At 43.1% G+C, this 15790-nt stretch overlaps 1 protein-coding gene across 10 annotated transcripts in view; it reads left to right on the plus strand.

Moving 5' to 3' along the window:
• The window catches only part of LMO7 (LIM domain 7), a 142227-nt gene that overhangs the window by 124568 nt on the left and 1869 nt on the right, over nt 1–15790 (plus strand). For 8 of the 10 annotated variants that reach the window (XM_069970625.1, XM_069970624.1, XM_069970626.1 and 5 more), the window contains 6 exons: nt 795–844; nt 1679–1768; nt 8166–8361; nt 8732–9007; nt 9584–9692; nt 11906–12008. In XM_069970625.1, the coding sequence (XP_069826726.1) occupies nt 795–844; nt 1679–1768; nt 8166–8361; nt 8732–9007; nt 9584–9692; nt 11906–12008 (824 nt within the window). The remainder of the gene's footprint in view (nt 1–794; nt 845–1678; nt 1769–8165; nt 8362–8731; nt 9008–9583; nt 9693–11905; nt 12009–15790) is intronic. The other 2 variants (XM_069970627.1, XM_069970629.1) reach the window with 2 other exon arrangements.

Here is a 15790-nt window from a genome sequence, read left to right on the forward strand (position 1 = left end):
TTACGATGGTCCAGAAAGGAACATTGTATGTTGAAAATATTGCATCTTGAGGGATCACTGTAGTTTTGAATAAGATGCACTAATAGAACATGTCACATCTTAATTAGAAGTTCTAATGTTTCATGACTAGTAGTTGAACAGTTCTTCTATTTCCATACAGTAAGGGACAAGATGAGACAATGAGACACTGGCTTTTTTAAAGGGGTGCTCCATCATGGGGGCACTTTTTTGGGGGGACCGGGGAGGAGGTGGCTGAAATAAAAGACGTCCACTTACCTCCCCGGTTCTAGCGGCGGGTCCCGCATTACGGCGCTCCGGTGCCCGGTTCCCGGCAGGTTCCGGGTGTCTGACGCCGCCTGAAACGCTACGTCTCAGGGACGCTCAGCCACTCAGTGAAGGAGGCGGGATCCGTTTGAAGTCTGCTCGGATCCCGCCTCTTTCACTGAGTGGCTGAGCGGCCCTGAGACGTAGCGTCTCGGGCGGCGCCAGACACCCGGAAGCGGCTGGGAACCAGGCACCGGAGCACCGTGATGCGGGACCCGCCGCTGGAACCGGGGAGGTAAGTGGACGTCTTTTATTTCAGCCACCTCCTCCCCGGTCCCCCCAAAAAAGTGCCCCCACGCTGGAGCACCCCTTTAAACTTTATTGGGTGGCTGCCCAATAAACAATGAAGCCTTCTGTGTACTTCTATAAGCGTGAGCTGATAGAACATTAGCGATCATTCAAGAAAACAAAAAAAAATTTCAGCTTTTGTAATTTAACCACATTCTCATCTGATATATTTTTCTTTACAGTAAATTTAGAGATACTTCTGATTCATCAGGTTCTCTGGCTCAAGGAAATGGTAAGTGTTGACTTGGTAGCAATTTATAGTTTTACTGAACAACTTTTTTGTATTCGGAAATATTTTTTATAGATAGTAAAATGTTCATATTCTGGCTTTTATATAGTACGGTATTATTCAACATTGTAGATAATACAAATTTGCACAATAAACTAATTTTCCCAGATATTGGGCATAACATATATTTTGCGACCCATTAGACTAATTGCATAAGTCTCCTGACTCCTAAATAATAATAAAACTAAATGTAAAACATGTATATACATCATATGTGAATTGTACATTAAAGGGGTATTCAAAATAATACTGATTCCTTATTTACAGGATAGGGGAGAAGTGTCTAATATTGGCAGTCAAACCAGTGGGGACTCCCTGTGATAATGGGAACAGGCTCCTCAAAATGGAGAGTTGAGTTGCTCATGCACATCGCCATTCATGTAATTGTTTATGGAGTTGCTACTGCTAGCTGAGCCCTGTACTTAGCTACCTCTTGCATCTTCATAAGCAATGAATGGAATGTTGGCGTGCATGAGCGATTCCAAGGTGAGACACCAGCGTCCTTTCTGGGAGGTCGCGGGGGTCGCAGTGTTTTACCGCCACAAACAAATTGTGGATAGGAGAGAAGATAGGTATACAGCTGGACCATTGTGGTACCGTTCACCATTCATGGTTGTGTGACCAGAAATTGCCATGTAGCCCCAGCCTTATAAGTTGTAATACCCCTTTAATAAGATACAATTTAAGATTCTAAATTGTTAAGAATCCAACCTTAATATTATCATACTGTGTAATTATATAAAAAAGCATAAAATACCAATGAATCATTATATATAGGTGGAGATGGGAAGGCGGCATATGGTTTTGCTGACTGGGTGTTTGAAGGTGAACAAAACAAGACAAACACCGTGAATAAACTCCCATCAGGTATGGAAATCATGGAAAATTAGATGTTGTCCAGGCCAACGTGGGATTGACTTCTGTGCTTATCCCTGTGAAATGCAGATCTTTAAAAGGGTTGCATACAATTGTCAAGTTATGTTCCATAGGCTGGGATATTGAAAGGATGCAACTTTCCTATTACACTCTATCACCTTCTAGGAAGTTTGCCCCAGAAGGTGCTTCTGTGTTTATAGTATCCCATTTCCAGGATGTGAAATAAGGGAATGTGCAATAGTAAGTTTCACACAGCTAAACATAGAGCATAATGTTGTAGTCTCTATTCCAGCCCGGTGAGCACTAGAATTTTCTAAAGTTTTTGACCCTTAACCCCTTAGTGACCGCCGATACGGCTTTCTACGGCGGTCACTAATGGTCCTTATTCTGCTGCCATCAGCTTTTTACGGCGATGGCAGAGAATAAGGCTGCGGGGCCGGGACGGCCCCCACCCCATCCCCCCGGCTACCGGAGGTAGCTGAGGGGTTGGGGCAGTGTGTGGGGTCCGTCCCGCCCCCCCTTACCGACGATCGCCGCTATTAACGTTATAGCGGCGACCGTCGGTAAAGGAGATTACCGGTGCCGCCGCCGCCTTTCATCTCCCCCCGCCATGAATCTACGGCGGGGGGAAATGAAATAAGTGTCCCCCAGACCTCAGATCAGCCCCCCCTAGTGCCCCAATAACTAACCCCCCTCCCCCGGCGGCCATCATTTCCAAGATGGCCGCCGCCATCGCTGTGAACCGACTAATGTCGGTTCACAGCGATGTAAAAGTTAAAATGAATGAAAGCCCCATGCTCTCCGCCACCGGAGGTAGCGGAGAGCATGGGGCAGTCATCGGGGACCCCCCTGTTTGGTCCCGGTACAAGCGATCAGCGGTATATACTATATACCGCTGATCGCTTGTGCCATGTGCATCCAGGCACTTTTTATCCCCTGTCACCATGAATGATTGGTGACAGGGGATAAAAAGTGATGTCCCCCCACCCCCCAAGTCGCCCCCCACCCCCCCTGTCACCCCCGTCCCCCAGTCACCCCCCCTTCCCCATATACTCACCGGATCCACGGAGCTCCTTCCTCCTCGACGTCCTGGCTGGTTATGAAGTGCGCATGCGCTCCACAACCAGCCAAGCTCTGAAAATTTAAAGTGACAGAGACCAAGTGACTGAACTATGATTACTGAGATAGAAAATATCACAGTAATCATAGTAATACAGTGAAAATGAATATGTAAAGTACAAAAAGTGACAAACATACAAAAAAATAAAACACACACTTTTTATTATAGTAATAATTGCAGTTTACTCCCAAATTACCCCTAACCCCTCCCCAGATTATCCGTAACCACCGCACGTTGCCCGTAACCACCGCACGTTGCCCGTAACCACCGCACGTTGCCCGTAACCACCGCACGTTGCCCGTAACCACCGCACGTTGCCCGTAACCACCGCACGTTGCCCGTAACCACCGCACGTTGCCCGTAACCACCGCACGTTGCCCGTAACCACCGCACGTTGCCCGTAACCACCGCACGTTGCCCGTAACCACCGCACGTCGCCTCTGACCACCGCACGTCGCCTCTGACCACCGCACGTCGCCCGTAACCACCGCACGTCGCCCGTAACCACCGCACGTCGCCCGTAACCCCCGCACGTCGCCCGTAACCCCCGCACGTCGCCCGTAACCCCCGCACGTCGCCCGTAACCCCCGCACGTCGCCCGTAACCCCCGCCACAGCTCCTCTGACCACCCCAAATTGCCAATGACCCCCTCCAGATTGCGGTGCCCATGCCAGATAACAGGTATCCACCTCAGATTGCGGTGCCCATGCCAGATAACAGGTATCCACCTCAGATTGCCTATAAGAACTTCAGTTTAACCACCCCACATTGCCCGTAACCACCCCACGTTGCCCGTAACCACCCCAGATTGTCAGTAAGCACTGCAGGTTGCCCGTAACCACCCCACGTTGCCCGTAACCACCCCACGTTGCCCGTAACCACCCCACGTTGCCCGTAACCACCCCACGTTGCCCGTAACCACCCCACGTTGCCCGTACCACCCCAGGTTGCCGTAACCACAGCAGGTTGCCCGTGACCACCCCATGTTGTCCGTAACCACCCCACATTACCTGTAATCTCATTTTTTTTTATTCTATTTTAGTAACTGCGCTATTCTAATAACCATTACTAGCTGCAAATTTGCTCCTGTAAATTGGCGCTCCTTCCCTTCTGAGCCCTGCTGTGTGCCCATACAGTGGTTTATGCCCACATATGGGGTACCGTTGTACTCAGGAGAACCTGCGTTACAGATTTTGGGGTACGTTTTCTCTCCTGTTCCTCGTCAAATTGAGAAATTTTAAACTAAACCAATATATTATTGGAAAAATTTGAGTTTTTCATTTTTACTGGCCAATTTTGAATACTTTCCTCTAATACCTGTGGGGTAAAAATGGTCACCACACCCCAAGATGAATTCTTTGAGGGGTGCACTTTCCAAAATGGGGTGACTTTTGGGGGGAATCTATTCTGCTGACACTACAGGGGCACTGCAAACACACCTGGCGCTCAGAAACTTCTTCAGAAAAATCTGCACTGAAAATGCTAATTGGCGCTCCTTCCCTTCTGAGCCCGGCTGTGTGCCCATGCAGTGGTTTATGCTCACATATGGGGTACCGTTCTACTCAGGAGAACCTGCTTTACATATATTGGGGTGACATTTCTCTCCTGTTCCTCGTGAAATTGAGAAATTTCAAACTAAAGGAACATATTATTGGAAAAAATCGAGTTTTTCATTTTTACTGTCTACTTTTGAATACTTTCCTCAAACACCTGTGGGGTCAAAATGCTCACCACACCCCAAAATAAATTCTTTGAGGGGTGCACTTTCTAAAATGGGGTGACTTATTGGGAGATTTTACTCTACGGACACTACAGGGGCTCTGCAAACGCACCTGGCGCTCGGAAACTTCTTCAGCAAAATCTGCATTAAAAAAGCTAATTGGCGCTCCTTTCCTTCTGAGCCCTCCTGTGTGCCCATGCAGTGGTTTATGCCCACATATGAGGTACCTTTTCACTTAGGAGAATCCTGCGTTACAAATTTTGGGGTACTTTTTTCCTCTTGTTCCTCGTGAAATTGAGAAATTTCAAACTAAACGAACATATTATTGGAAGAATTCGAGTTTTTCATTTTTACTGTCTTCTTTTGAATACTTTCCTGTAATACCTGTGGGGTCAAAATGGTCACCACACACCAAGATGAATTCTTTGAGGGGTGTACTTTCCAAAATGGGGTGACTTATGGGGGGTTTTCTCTCTGCTGACACTACAGGGGCACTGCAAACGCACCTGGCGCTCAGAAACTTCTTCAGCAAAATTTGCATTGGAAAAGCTAATTGGCGCTCCCTTCCTTCTGAGCCCTGCTGTGTGCCCATACAGTGGTTTACGCCCACATATGGGGTACCGTTGTACTCAAGAGAACCTGCATTACAAATTTTGGGGTGCTTTTTGTCTCATATTCCTTTTGAAAATGAGAAACTTTAATCTAAACGTATATATTATTGGAAAATTAAAATTTTCAATTTTTTTACTGCCTAATTGTGAATACTTTCCTCCAGCCCCTGTAGGGTTAAAATGCTCATTATACCCCTAGATTAATTCTTTAAGGTGTGTAGTTTCCAAAATGGGGTCACTTATGGGGGTTTTCAGGATACCAGACTTCTAAATCCATTTAAAAAAAGAACTGGTCCCTAAAAAAATCAGTTTCACGAAAATGTGATAATTTGCTGATACATTTCTAAGCCCCATAACACCCTAAAAAAGTAAAATATGTTTACCAAATTATGCCAGAATAAAGAAGACATATTGGTAATGTGACTTAGTAACTAATTTATGTGCTACGACTTTCTTTTTTTAGAAGCAGAGAATTTCAAAGTTCATAAAATGCAAATTTTTTCAATTTTTCATGATATTTTGATGTTTTTCACAAAAAACACACAAAATAGTGACCAAATTTTGCCACTAACATAAAGTGCCATATGTGACGAAAAAACAATCTCAGAATCGCTAGCATACGTTAAAGCATCACTGAGCTATAAGAGCATAAAGTGAGACAGGTCAGATTTTGAAAAATTAGCCTGGTCATTAAGGCCCAAACTAGCTGCAGCACGAAGGGGTTAAAGGAGAAAAAAGGTCAGGAGAAAAAAAGCCAGTGAGGAGGTGGCTGAACAACATGCACCTACCTCCCTTGCACCAATGCAGGCATCCACTGTCCTGCGCTCCAATTTCCAGTCCCCAGGCCACTTTCTGGTCTGAGCGAGAACCTGGGTTGTGATGTGTCAGGCCCGCTCAGCCAGTCAGCAGGGGAAGGACCGGGACCCTGCTATGGGCTGACCGGGACCCTGCTATGCGCTGACTGGCTGAGCTGGCCTGACACATCACACCAGGAAGTGGCCAGGGGAGCTGTGCCATTTTTCCAGCATGTCAGTTCTTCAGTTTTCTGCTCTTGTATTGTTGCCCAAGCCAGCATTTAGCACTGGCACTAGGAAGTGTAAATGTCCAGGTTCAGACTGTGTGTCTCCTGTGTGCTGATAGAGTTGATATTGAGCTGAATAATGGTGACGTGGAAAAACGTACACAGGACTCACACCTTTGAGATAACATGGACTACTGATGGTGACAAAAGCTTTAATGTTCAACATCAGAGTCTGACCTCACTAAGGGCCCTATTCCACCGGACGATTGTCGTTCGCATAATCGTTAACTATTAACTATCTCAAATGACCGCTATTGCGAAAGCCCTGAAAACGTTTTCTCATCTCCATGGATTGATAATCGTTACTTATGATCGTATTTGCGATAGTTTTTTCTTCGCTATTTCTTCGCTATTGCCTTTGTATCTACTGCGAACGACGGACGTCTTATTCAATGCAAACGATTTGTAAACGTTTTGCGAACGAGCAACGATAATAATAGGTCCAGGTCTTATAAAGCGATCAACGATTTCTCGTTCGGTTGTTAATCGTTAACTGCATTTCAACCGAACGATTATCGTTTAGATTCGAACGATTTAACGATAATCTGAACGATAATCGTCTGGTGGAATAGGGCCCTAAGGATTTTGTGGTTAAGGATTTTGTGGTTTAGTGAATGCAAATCCCCATCCCCTCCTAACTATAGTACAAAGCAGTATCTGAGGAAAGGGGGCTTTCATTGTATTAATGCAGAGAACAAACCTAGTAGTGATCTGTGATTTTGGAATGAGTTGTTGAACCACCATTTATTGCTATGACCATTTTGTATCTGTTGATTAAATATTGTTTTAGGGGCAACATATGTATTTTATAATTTTATTAGATACTTCTAAACAGGTTCTGTGAAGGTACCAACCATTCTATGTTAGCTAGTGCTTATGCTACTGTTATATTATCAGAGTAATATTTGAATGCTAGGGAGAGCAAGAATTATATAATAATCTGCGGTTCTGTGATGCAGAGGACTTCAGGTTGGTGGTTGGTGGCCTGATGATGCAAAGTCTGTTAATGAATGTGACACAGAATTTACCAATAACATGCCGGCATGTTGTCTGGTGCATGTAACTGGGTATCTGTTTTCCACAATATGATGCCTGTAATACAAAGGTAGCCAAACTTTTTCTGGAGAATGAGCTAGATCTACTGTCTAATGTTCTGGGACTAATAAATTGTTAAATTCACCTTTATGGTATTTTCAGATGTGATCTGTCTGGCTATATTCCCACACAGTATATTTGATCAGTATTTTGTTAAGTATTTTTCAGCCAAACCAGGAGTGGGTTGACAACACAGAAAGGCTATGTTCACACACTGTTGAAATTTAGTGGATTGCCATCATTTATTGGCAAATAATTGCTGTTATTTCAAAACAACCGCAATTGTTTGAAAAAAAAAAATGGCCGTTATTACCCATTAATTTCGACAGTGTGAACACAGCCTTTCTGCGTTTTCAATCCATTTCTGATTTTGGTTGAAAAATAATGACCAAAATACTGAGCAAATATACTGTGTGAGAACATAGCCTAAAACTGCATTAGCTTGGTTCACAAATGCGTTTTTCCGCAAAGGCATTTGTTGGCACACAAGGACACTTACGCATATTTTTTATAGTGCATTTTTATTTTACACTTGCTCCACAACCATGCTACTTCTTGGTCTAGGGTTTATCTTTACCAATTGTTTTTAAGACTGGGTAGGTGTAATGTTATTACTACGATTGCATGTTAAGCTTGGCATCTTTCTTCTAATTTGATGTAACCTTGATGCCTGCTCATTAGTTGTTGATCAATAATACAAATATGAATTGTTGCAGTAAAGTTCCTCTTGAACAAATTACATTTTTTTGTGTGTGTTACAGATAGCAGCAGTCACAATTCTGAAACTACTTGGTCAATGGTTGGATCACAGAAAGAGGGAGGTGCAGAACAGGAGAGGCAGCAAATCATCAGAGAAATGAGGAAAAAAGCCCCTCTTCATAATGACAACAGCTGGATCAGACAGAGGAGCTCTAGTGTCACAAAAGACTCATCGTCTCTTCCTAACTTTATGAGAAGGTAAACTTTCTCTTGGTTATTTACAAGCAAAGTAGTGCATTCTTGTTGGAGGAGCTAGACTTCATGGCAAATGTCTATATGCTTTATTAGGGTATATTGACATCAAAGTGGGGGATCCTACTTCATGCGACAGAACAGGGAAGCCACTCTGTAAGGGTCGCAAATGTATTACATCTGAATGGCTAACGTTCTAACTATGTTCTAGTTAAAGGGGTTACTGCAGTGTTAATATCTGGCTGACTGTGTTACCCCTTCAGCAAAATCAGCAGCGGACACCCTTTAGAGCTGTATATTTGCCTAGTGCTTGAAGGGTTAGAAATCTAAACTTTTTTTTTTTTTTTTTTTAAATATGCCACCATTTCATTTACAGAGGGGAGTCCCTAGACAACTTAGACTCTGGCTTAAACCCACGGAAACAGTCATCCTGGGCAAACCATTCATCATCTTATAATTCGCTATCGACAAGTCAAGACTTCAGTCAGCCCTCACAAGTGGTATCCACCTCTAACCGCACCTACATGCGCAACCCATCTTCTAGCCTTTCACAGGTGTCAGCTGGCTCTGTTAGGAGTGCATCAGTTTCCCAGACCTCTAGTTTGCCCCGGAATCAGCCTTCAACACAGGTGTCTGGTCAGCAGCGCAACAAGTAAGCATATTGATAAACTCTTTATTGTTTCTGACTACTTGGACAAAAACATTTTTCTTTTCTCAGCTTCTGTTCTGCAGACTGCATGTTGTCCTGTACATTGCAGGCTGCTTTGTCTCCTTCAGACTAAAATCCATCAGGAGAGCTAACTGACCGTTTCGTCTGCAGCAGCTTTGACTGTCAAAAGTTGTGAGGACCTTACCCTGATCAATAAAATAAAATAGAGCCAATCATTTTAATTTGGTGGTATTTTGTTTATTGCTAGTCTTCTTTCAAGGAGACGCAGGAGGAAATACACGTTTGTCCTTTTTTTTATGTTTTATTTCCCCCCCTTAACATAAATTATCAAATGAGCTTATAATCCAGTCAGTCCTTATTATATAATTACATTTAGTCTTGCTTACATTTATTAATGGAACAATTCTTTATTCATGAAGTTTTCAGCACAGTGGTTGCCCTTGTGTTGGCTGGTTGTCTGTAAGGAAGCATGATTTTATTTACCATTTGACAAATTTCTGCCAGAGCATCTGTCAGACTTCAGACAAGGGCTCAGTTATTTTCTTATTCTGTATCTAGGTCAGTGAGCGGGAAGAAATTGTGCTCTTACTGTAATAACAGTTTGGGCAAAGGAGCGGCCATGATCATCGAGTCTCTTGGTCTTTGTTTTCATTTACATTGTTTTAAGGTGAGACACTGAGGACATCTGAATTAATCCTCCACAAACATTACTAACTGCCATGGTTGCGGGTACTAACACCAATCATTTGTTTGTGTCAGACATTGTTCCATGAAACAATCTTGTATATAAATAAGAGCTTCTAGCAAGAGGAGGTAAATTGGATTCAGATATTACAGCAGACAAGCTAAAATACCTGCAGACTTATTCAGACAACAGGACATTTAAGACAAGAAAAGTTGTTGCTAACTTGGGTTTGTATTAATACACTGATCATCCATAAAATTAAAACAACTGACAGGAGTGAATAACACCGATTGTCTTGTAACACTGCCACCTGTCAAACAATGGGATATATTGGACACCAAGGGAACCATCTGATTTTGAAATATGTTGGAAGAAAAAAAAATGAGGGTAAGGATCTGACCGATCATATGCTTGGAAAAGCAGCAAACTCTAGAGTCCCTTTTTATCCCCTCACCTTTCCATACACAGTATCTGTAAGTATTACCCCGTGAAGAGCTCTGTCCACATGCAATGTCTGCAGTATAGGAAGATGGCATTTTTCTTTTATGTCATGAGGATGGCTGGGTATTTGGGATTGATATGGTGACCAGAATGTATTAGGGAAAGAAGACAAGTGGACGGAGGCAGTGCGATGTTCTGGGCAATGTTCTGCTGAAAGAGCTGGGGTCCTGGCCCTCATGTGAATTTAGTAGTGGATAAATCTAATCCCTGTTGCAGACAATCCCTTTGTGACACTAGTATCCCTAATGACAGTAGTCTATTTCTGCACAAGATTTCAATTTGTTTATCAAAATACCACCAGACTTCATCAGAGGTCTTTGGAGCTCATTCTTCATAGGTTCAGAGCTGTTTTGTGGCACAAGAGAACTTACAAAGTGGCATAGATTTACTACTTCTATTAGATGTGTAAACTTAGACTAGTCAGTCTAAAAACTTTCTGTCTTTATCGCTGACTCATACAGTTTAAAAAATGTGGTGTTTAGACTAGCTGTTTAGCCTAGGTGTTAATTAGCTTACTTTACATCAAAATATTATGCCACAATTTTTGGAGAAGTCACACAGAAGCCACACCCTGTTTCCTGAGCCACACCCCCTTGCCAAACCAGGCTCAAAATTGCTATAAAACTTTTTAAATTTACTATTCTACAATTTTACTTTTGTAGTATAATTGTAAAGTAGGTGTTGCTTGCGGGTGTGTTCCAATTAGTGGTTGGGCACATGGGCTATGGTAATTGTGACACTTCTGTTTTGTTCTTGCTAACATTCTGCAATAAGACCAAACAATCAACACTTTTGACATGGACATGGGACATTTCAAATATTTAAGTTTATTATTTGAGTGTGCCTATTTAAGAGACATTACACAGTTAAGCTCTGTCACCATGTAAAGTACAGCCCTGTCATGGACTATATTGTGGCATATTTCTAAAGGCATAAACTGTGCCCCGTCTGCTTTGTAAACTAGTGAACAGATATGTGTTTGAAAAGTACAGAACCTTCTAGTCACTTGTGAAGACAAGACACCTTACCAGGCTGGTATCTTATGATCTGTCACTCATATATCTCTTAGACTCATCCATTTGGGAAGATAAATGTGATGCAAACCTGGATTTGTTTCTATCCCTTGTGGGCTAAAGTTGCCCTGAAGCAATTTTATTTTCTCTGCATTATAAAGAAACCTCTTTCCAGGCTGTCAGGAAGACATGGTCTCCCCTGCTTTACACTTAGCATAGACAATGGCAGCTATGAATTCGATTCTGATTACATTCAAATCTCAGTCTGCAGCTGTAAGACAGAAGGATTTTTCTTCCTCTTTTGAGTTTATTTTAATCGAGCCAGTAATAATAGTGCAGCTTCTGGTTTACATGATTTTATACCTCGGATTTTGGTTTAGTTTCATGGAATGTGTCTGTCACATCTGCTTACCTAGTGCTGAATGGCTGCTCCTCTGCTGGTGCATCCTGCTGGATACTGGGCCCTGGCTAACATGCCGCACCTTTGCATAAAATGCTGACAGAAGCTGATGACAGTGTCTGTCTGCTGCCTAATATGCTAATCTATTGGTTGCTTTGCTGCTTTATGAGATAATTTCAGGCATTGCTGAACGTATCCTGTGAGTTGGTTTACTGTCCAGAGGCTCAGCAACGTTTTGTGCTGTAATCAACTTATTTTTTCCTGTATTTTTTTTTGCTCAGTGTGTCGCCTGTGAAACAGACCTTGGAGGTTCCCAGTCAGGAGCAGAAGTCAGAATCCGGAACAATGACTTGTACTGCAACAGCTGCTACATTAAATTTAAATGTAAGTTTACGTGCCATGTATTTCTACACACTTTCATCTCCAGCTGGCAGTTTTATGTTAAATTTCACATGTAGCTAGCACCTTTCTAAGTTTCTCCTAAACCAAACAGCGGAAAGTAATCTGTTCTGCTAATAGCGGCCTAGAAACTAAAGTGGTCTACCAACTCATTTTTAGACATGATAGCGTAGGTTCACACGAAGAAGACACAAAGTTGCCGCCTCAGTTACACCTAGGCCTGTAACCATCACAATGGGCATCCTCTATGTCTAAGAGGGAAAAAAATTTTACCACCAAAAAGATTGTGAAAAATTGCTATGGTATTCGAATTTAAGTGGTAACCTTTCTGTGTGTATGCAGGCAATAATCAAACGACTAACAAAAATTTCTTCATGTGTTGTAGAACACATCTTTTGAGCTGACCATAAAATCGTTGTTAAATGTTTACTAGCTGTTTCAGTGTATGTACACATTGTTTATTTGTTATTACGATCATTCATATACTTGAGTATATGAGCTATCGTGATTTTGATTGTAAATGCTTGAGTAATGGTGCATTTACACAGGCAGATTTATCTGACAGATTTTGGAAGCCAAAATCAGGAATGGATTTGAAAAAAGGAGAAATCTCAGTCTTTACTTTATGACACGTTCCCTGTTTATGGTCTGTTTCTGGCTTTGGCTTCAAAAATCTGTCAGATAAATCTGCCTGTGTAAACGCACCATAACCAACAATAATTGTTCCATGTATTGTGGTGAATGACGTCAGGTTGTTTGCAAAGCAGTGATTTATCGTTAATGAGAGAAAATCGGTTTATCTAATTGGACCCTAAGAGCAGTAAGACTATGGAACTCTCTGCCACATGATGTTGTCATAACTTCATTAAATAGGTTCAAGGGAGGCCTGGATGCTTTTCTTGAAAAATAAAATAATATGGGCTCTAGCTGTGATAGAATAAATATTCTAATTGCCATTTTGAAGTTGGGAAGGAATTTTTCTCCCTGTGATGGGGCAATTGGCATCTGCCTCATGAGGGTTTTTGCCTTCCTCTGGATCAACATAGTGGGGTATTGGTTGAACATTTCAACCTTAATAACTATATAACTATGTATCAGTATCATGGCTAGTCAACCCAGACGCCTTTTTATTGTAAGAACTAAAAATGTGAACACAGGTTACATACATATAACTAGAGGTGCGTTACATTGCAGGGGCTTTATTCACAGATGTCCTTAACCCCTAGACGACCCAGGACGTAGAGTTACGTCATGGAAGTCTTGTCACAAGATGACCCTGGACGTAACTGTACGTCCTGGGTGTTTCTCCGGCTATGAAGCGCGGCCGCGGCGTTTAAGTGTAAGTGACTTGGGGAGTCCCCTGTCACTTACTGATCGGGACCCCCACAGTGTGACTGCGGGGGTCCCGATCGTTAAAACGGACCCCCGGAGGTCTCTCACCTGCCTCCGTGCGTTCCGATCGGCGCTCTGGTCACTGAGCCTGCACAGGCAGGCTCAATGAGCAGATCGCCGATAACACTGATCAATGCTATGCCTATGGCATAGCAATGGTCAGTGTAGAAATCAAAGTATTGTATGTAAAAGTCCCCCAAAGGGACTTCAAATGTGTAAAAAAAAAAGTTAAAAACACCAATACACTACCCCAAAGCCCCTCCCCCAATAAAAGTTGAAATCACCCCCCTTTCCCATTATATAAATAAAACATATAAAAATAAATAAATAAACATATAATATACCGTAGCGTGCGTAATTGTCCGATCTATTAAAGTATAATAAGCGTCATTGCGAATGGTGAACGGCGTAGACGAAAAGAGGGAAAAAAGTGCGCGGATCACCGATTTTATGTTACATTATATATATAAAAAAATTCATAGAAAGTGATCAAAACGTCCGATCTTCACAAATATGGTATTAATAAATACTAGAGATCATGGCGGATAAAATGACACCCCATACAGCCCCATAGGTGAAAAAATAAAACCGTTATAAGCGTCACAATAGATCCATTATTAACTAATTGCAAAAAAAAAAAGGATTTAATAAGAAAAATATATATAACATTAGAGAATCTGTGTAACCTGCATATGGTTGTGTTCGGACTGACCTATAGAGTAATAGTATCATGTCGCTTTTACCGTATAGTGCATTACATAGACACAGGAACCCCCCAAACGTTACCATAATGCATTATTTTTTACGATTTCACCTATTTATATCTTCATAAATAATATATTTGGGATTCCATCATACATGTTATGGTAGAATGAAAGACGCCATTACACAGTACAACTATTCCTGTAAAAAACAAGCCATTACATGGCCTGTAGATAGAAAACTGAAAGTGCTGGAGCTCTTAGAAGGGGAGGAGGGAAAAACGAAAGTGCAATGATCAAAATTTGCGTGGTCCACTGGGTCATTTTGGGCCTGGTCCTCAAAGGGTTAAAAAGTGCATTTAAACAAATTAAGACTGTGAAGTGAAACATATACTGGAGTCTCTTACATTTGTATGTTTTACTTCTTAAATTAATGCAGATTATACATAAATAAAGTGTATGCAACAAAAAAGGGAACATTTAAGCAACATCATAGTGTCCTCTGTGGGCAACAGTGACAGGAATGCTGACTTGTGCAGTGTGTCTATTGTGTATCCTCAGTAGCGGTTTTTGGCACCAAGCACCCCAAGCGATCGCTTGGGGCCCCCAACATCCAGGGGGGCCCCACTCCCCGCTCTTGTGCTCAAGACCACTGGACAGGGCCGCTGCCCCGCTTGCTGCTGCCATCTGAACTGTAACTGAGCACTCGTAATGAGCGCTCATAGTTACATGCAGCAGCACTGACAGGGCGGGAGACATTGGCTCCCTTCCTGTCAGTCACTCTTGTGGCCGCAGGAAGGGTTTTCCCTGCGGTCACAAGTGGCAGCTTTGTCCTTGTGGTGGCGGCGCTCCAGTGACATCACTGGAGCATCGGCGCCAGGACAAGGGGAGTGCAGCCTCTTGTGATCGCAGGGAAAACCCTTCCTGCGGCCACAAGAGTAAAGAGAAAAGGAGACGCCCGAACCCAGGTGAGTATAAGTGTTTGTTTCATTATGTTATATACTATATGGGAGGGGGAGCATACAGGGGTCTGTTTAACTGGGGGAGCGCACATCGGGGGTCTATATAAATGGGGGGAGCACACAGGGGGGCTATATAACAGGGGGAGCACACAGGGGGGCTATAGACTACTGGGGCTTTACAGAGGGGGCTATAGACTACTGGGGGCAGCACACAGGGGGTCTATATACTACTGGGGCAGCAGAATGGGGTCTATATACAACTTGGAGGGCACACAGGAGGTCTATATCCAAATGGGGGAGCACACAGGGGGGCTATATACTACTGGGGGAGCACACAGGGGTCTATATACTACTGGTGGGGAACACAGTGGGTATATATACTACTGGGGGAACATACAGGGGGTCTATATACTACTTGTGAGGCACACAGGTGGTCTATATATAACTGGGGGAGCACACAGGGGTCTGTATACTACTGGGGCAGCACACAAGGGGTCTATATAATACTGGTGGGGCACACAGGGGGTCTATATACTACTGGGGGAACCACACAGGGGGTTTATATACTACTGGAAGAGCACACAGGGGTCTATATCCAAGTGGGGGAGCACACAGGAGGTCTATATCCAAGTGGGGGAGCACACAGGGGGGCTAAATACCCCTGAGGGAGCACACAGGGGGGCTATATACTAGTGGGGGAGCACACAGGGGG

The sequence above is a fragment of the Dendropsophus ebraccatus genome, chromosome 5 (assembly GCF_027789765.1).
Source record: "Dendropsophus ebraccatus isolate aDenEbr1 chromosome 5, aDenEbr1.pat, whole genome shotgun sequence".
NCBI classification, from domain to species: domain Eukaryota; kingdom Metazoa; phylum Chordata; class Amphibia; order Anura; family Hylidae; genus Dendropsophus; species Dendropsophus ebraccatus.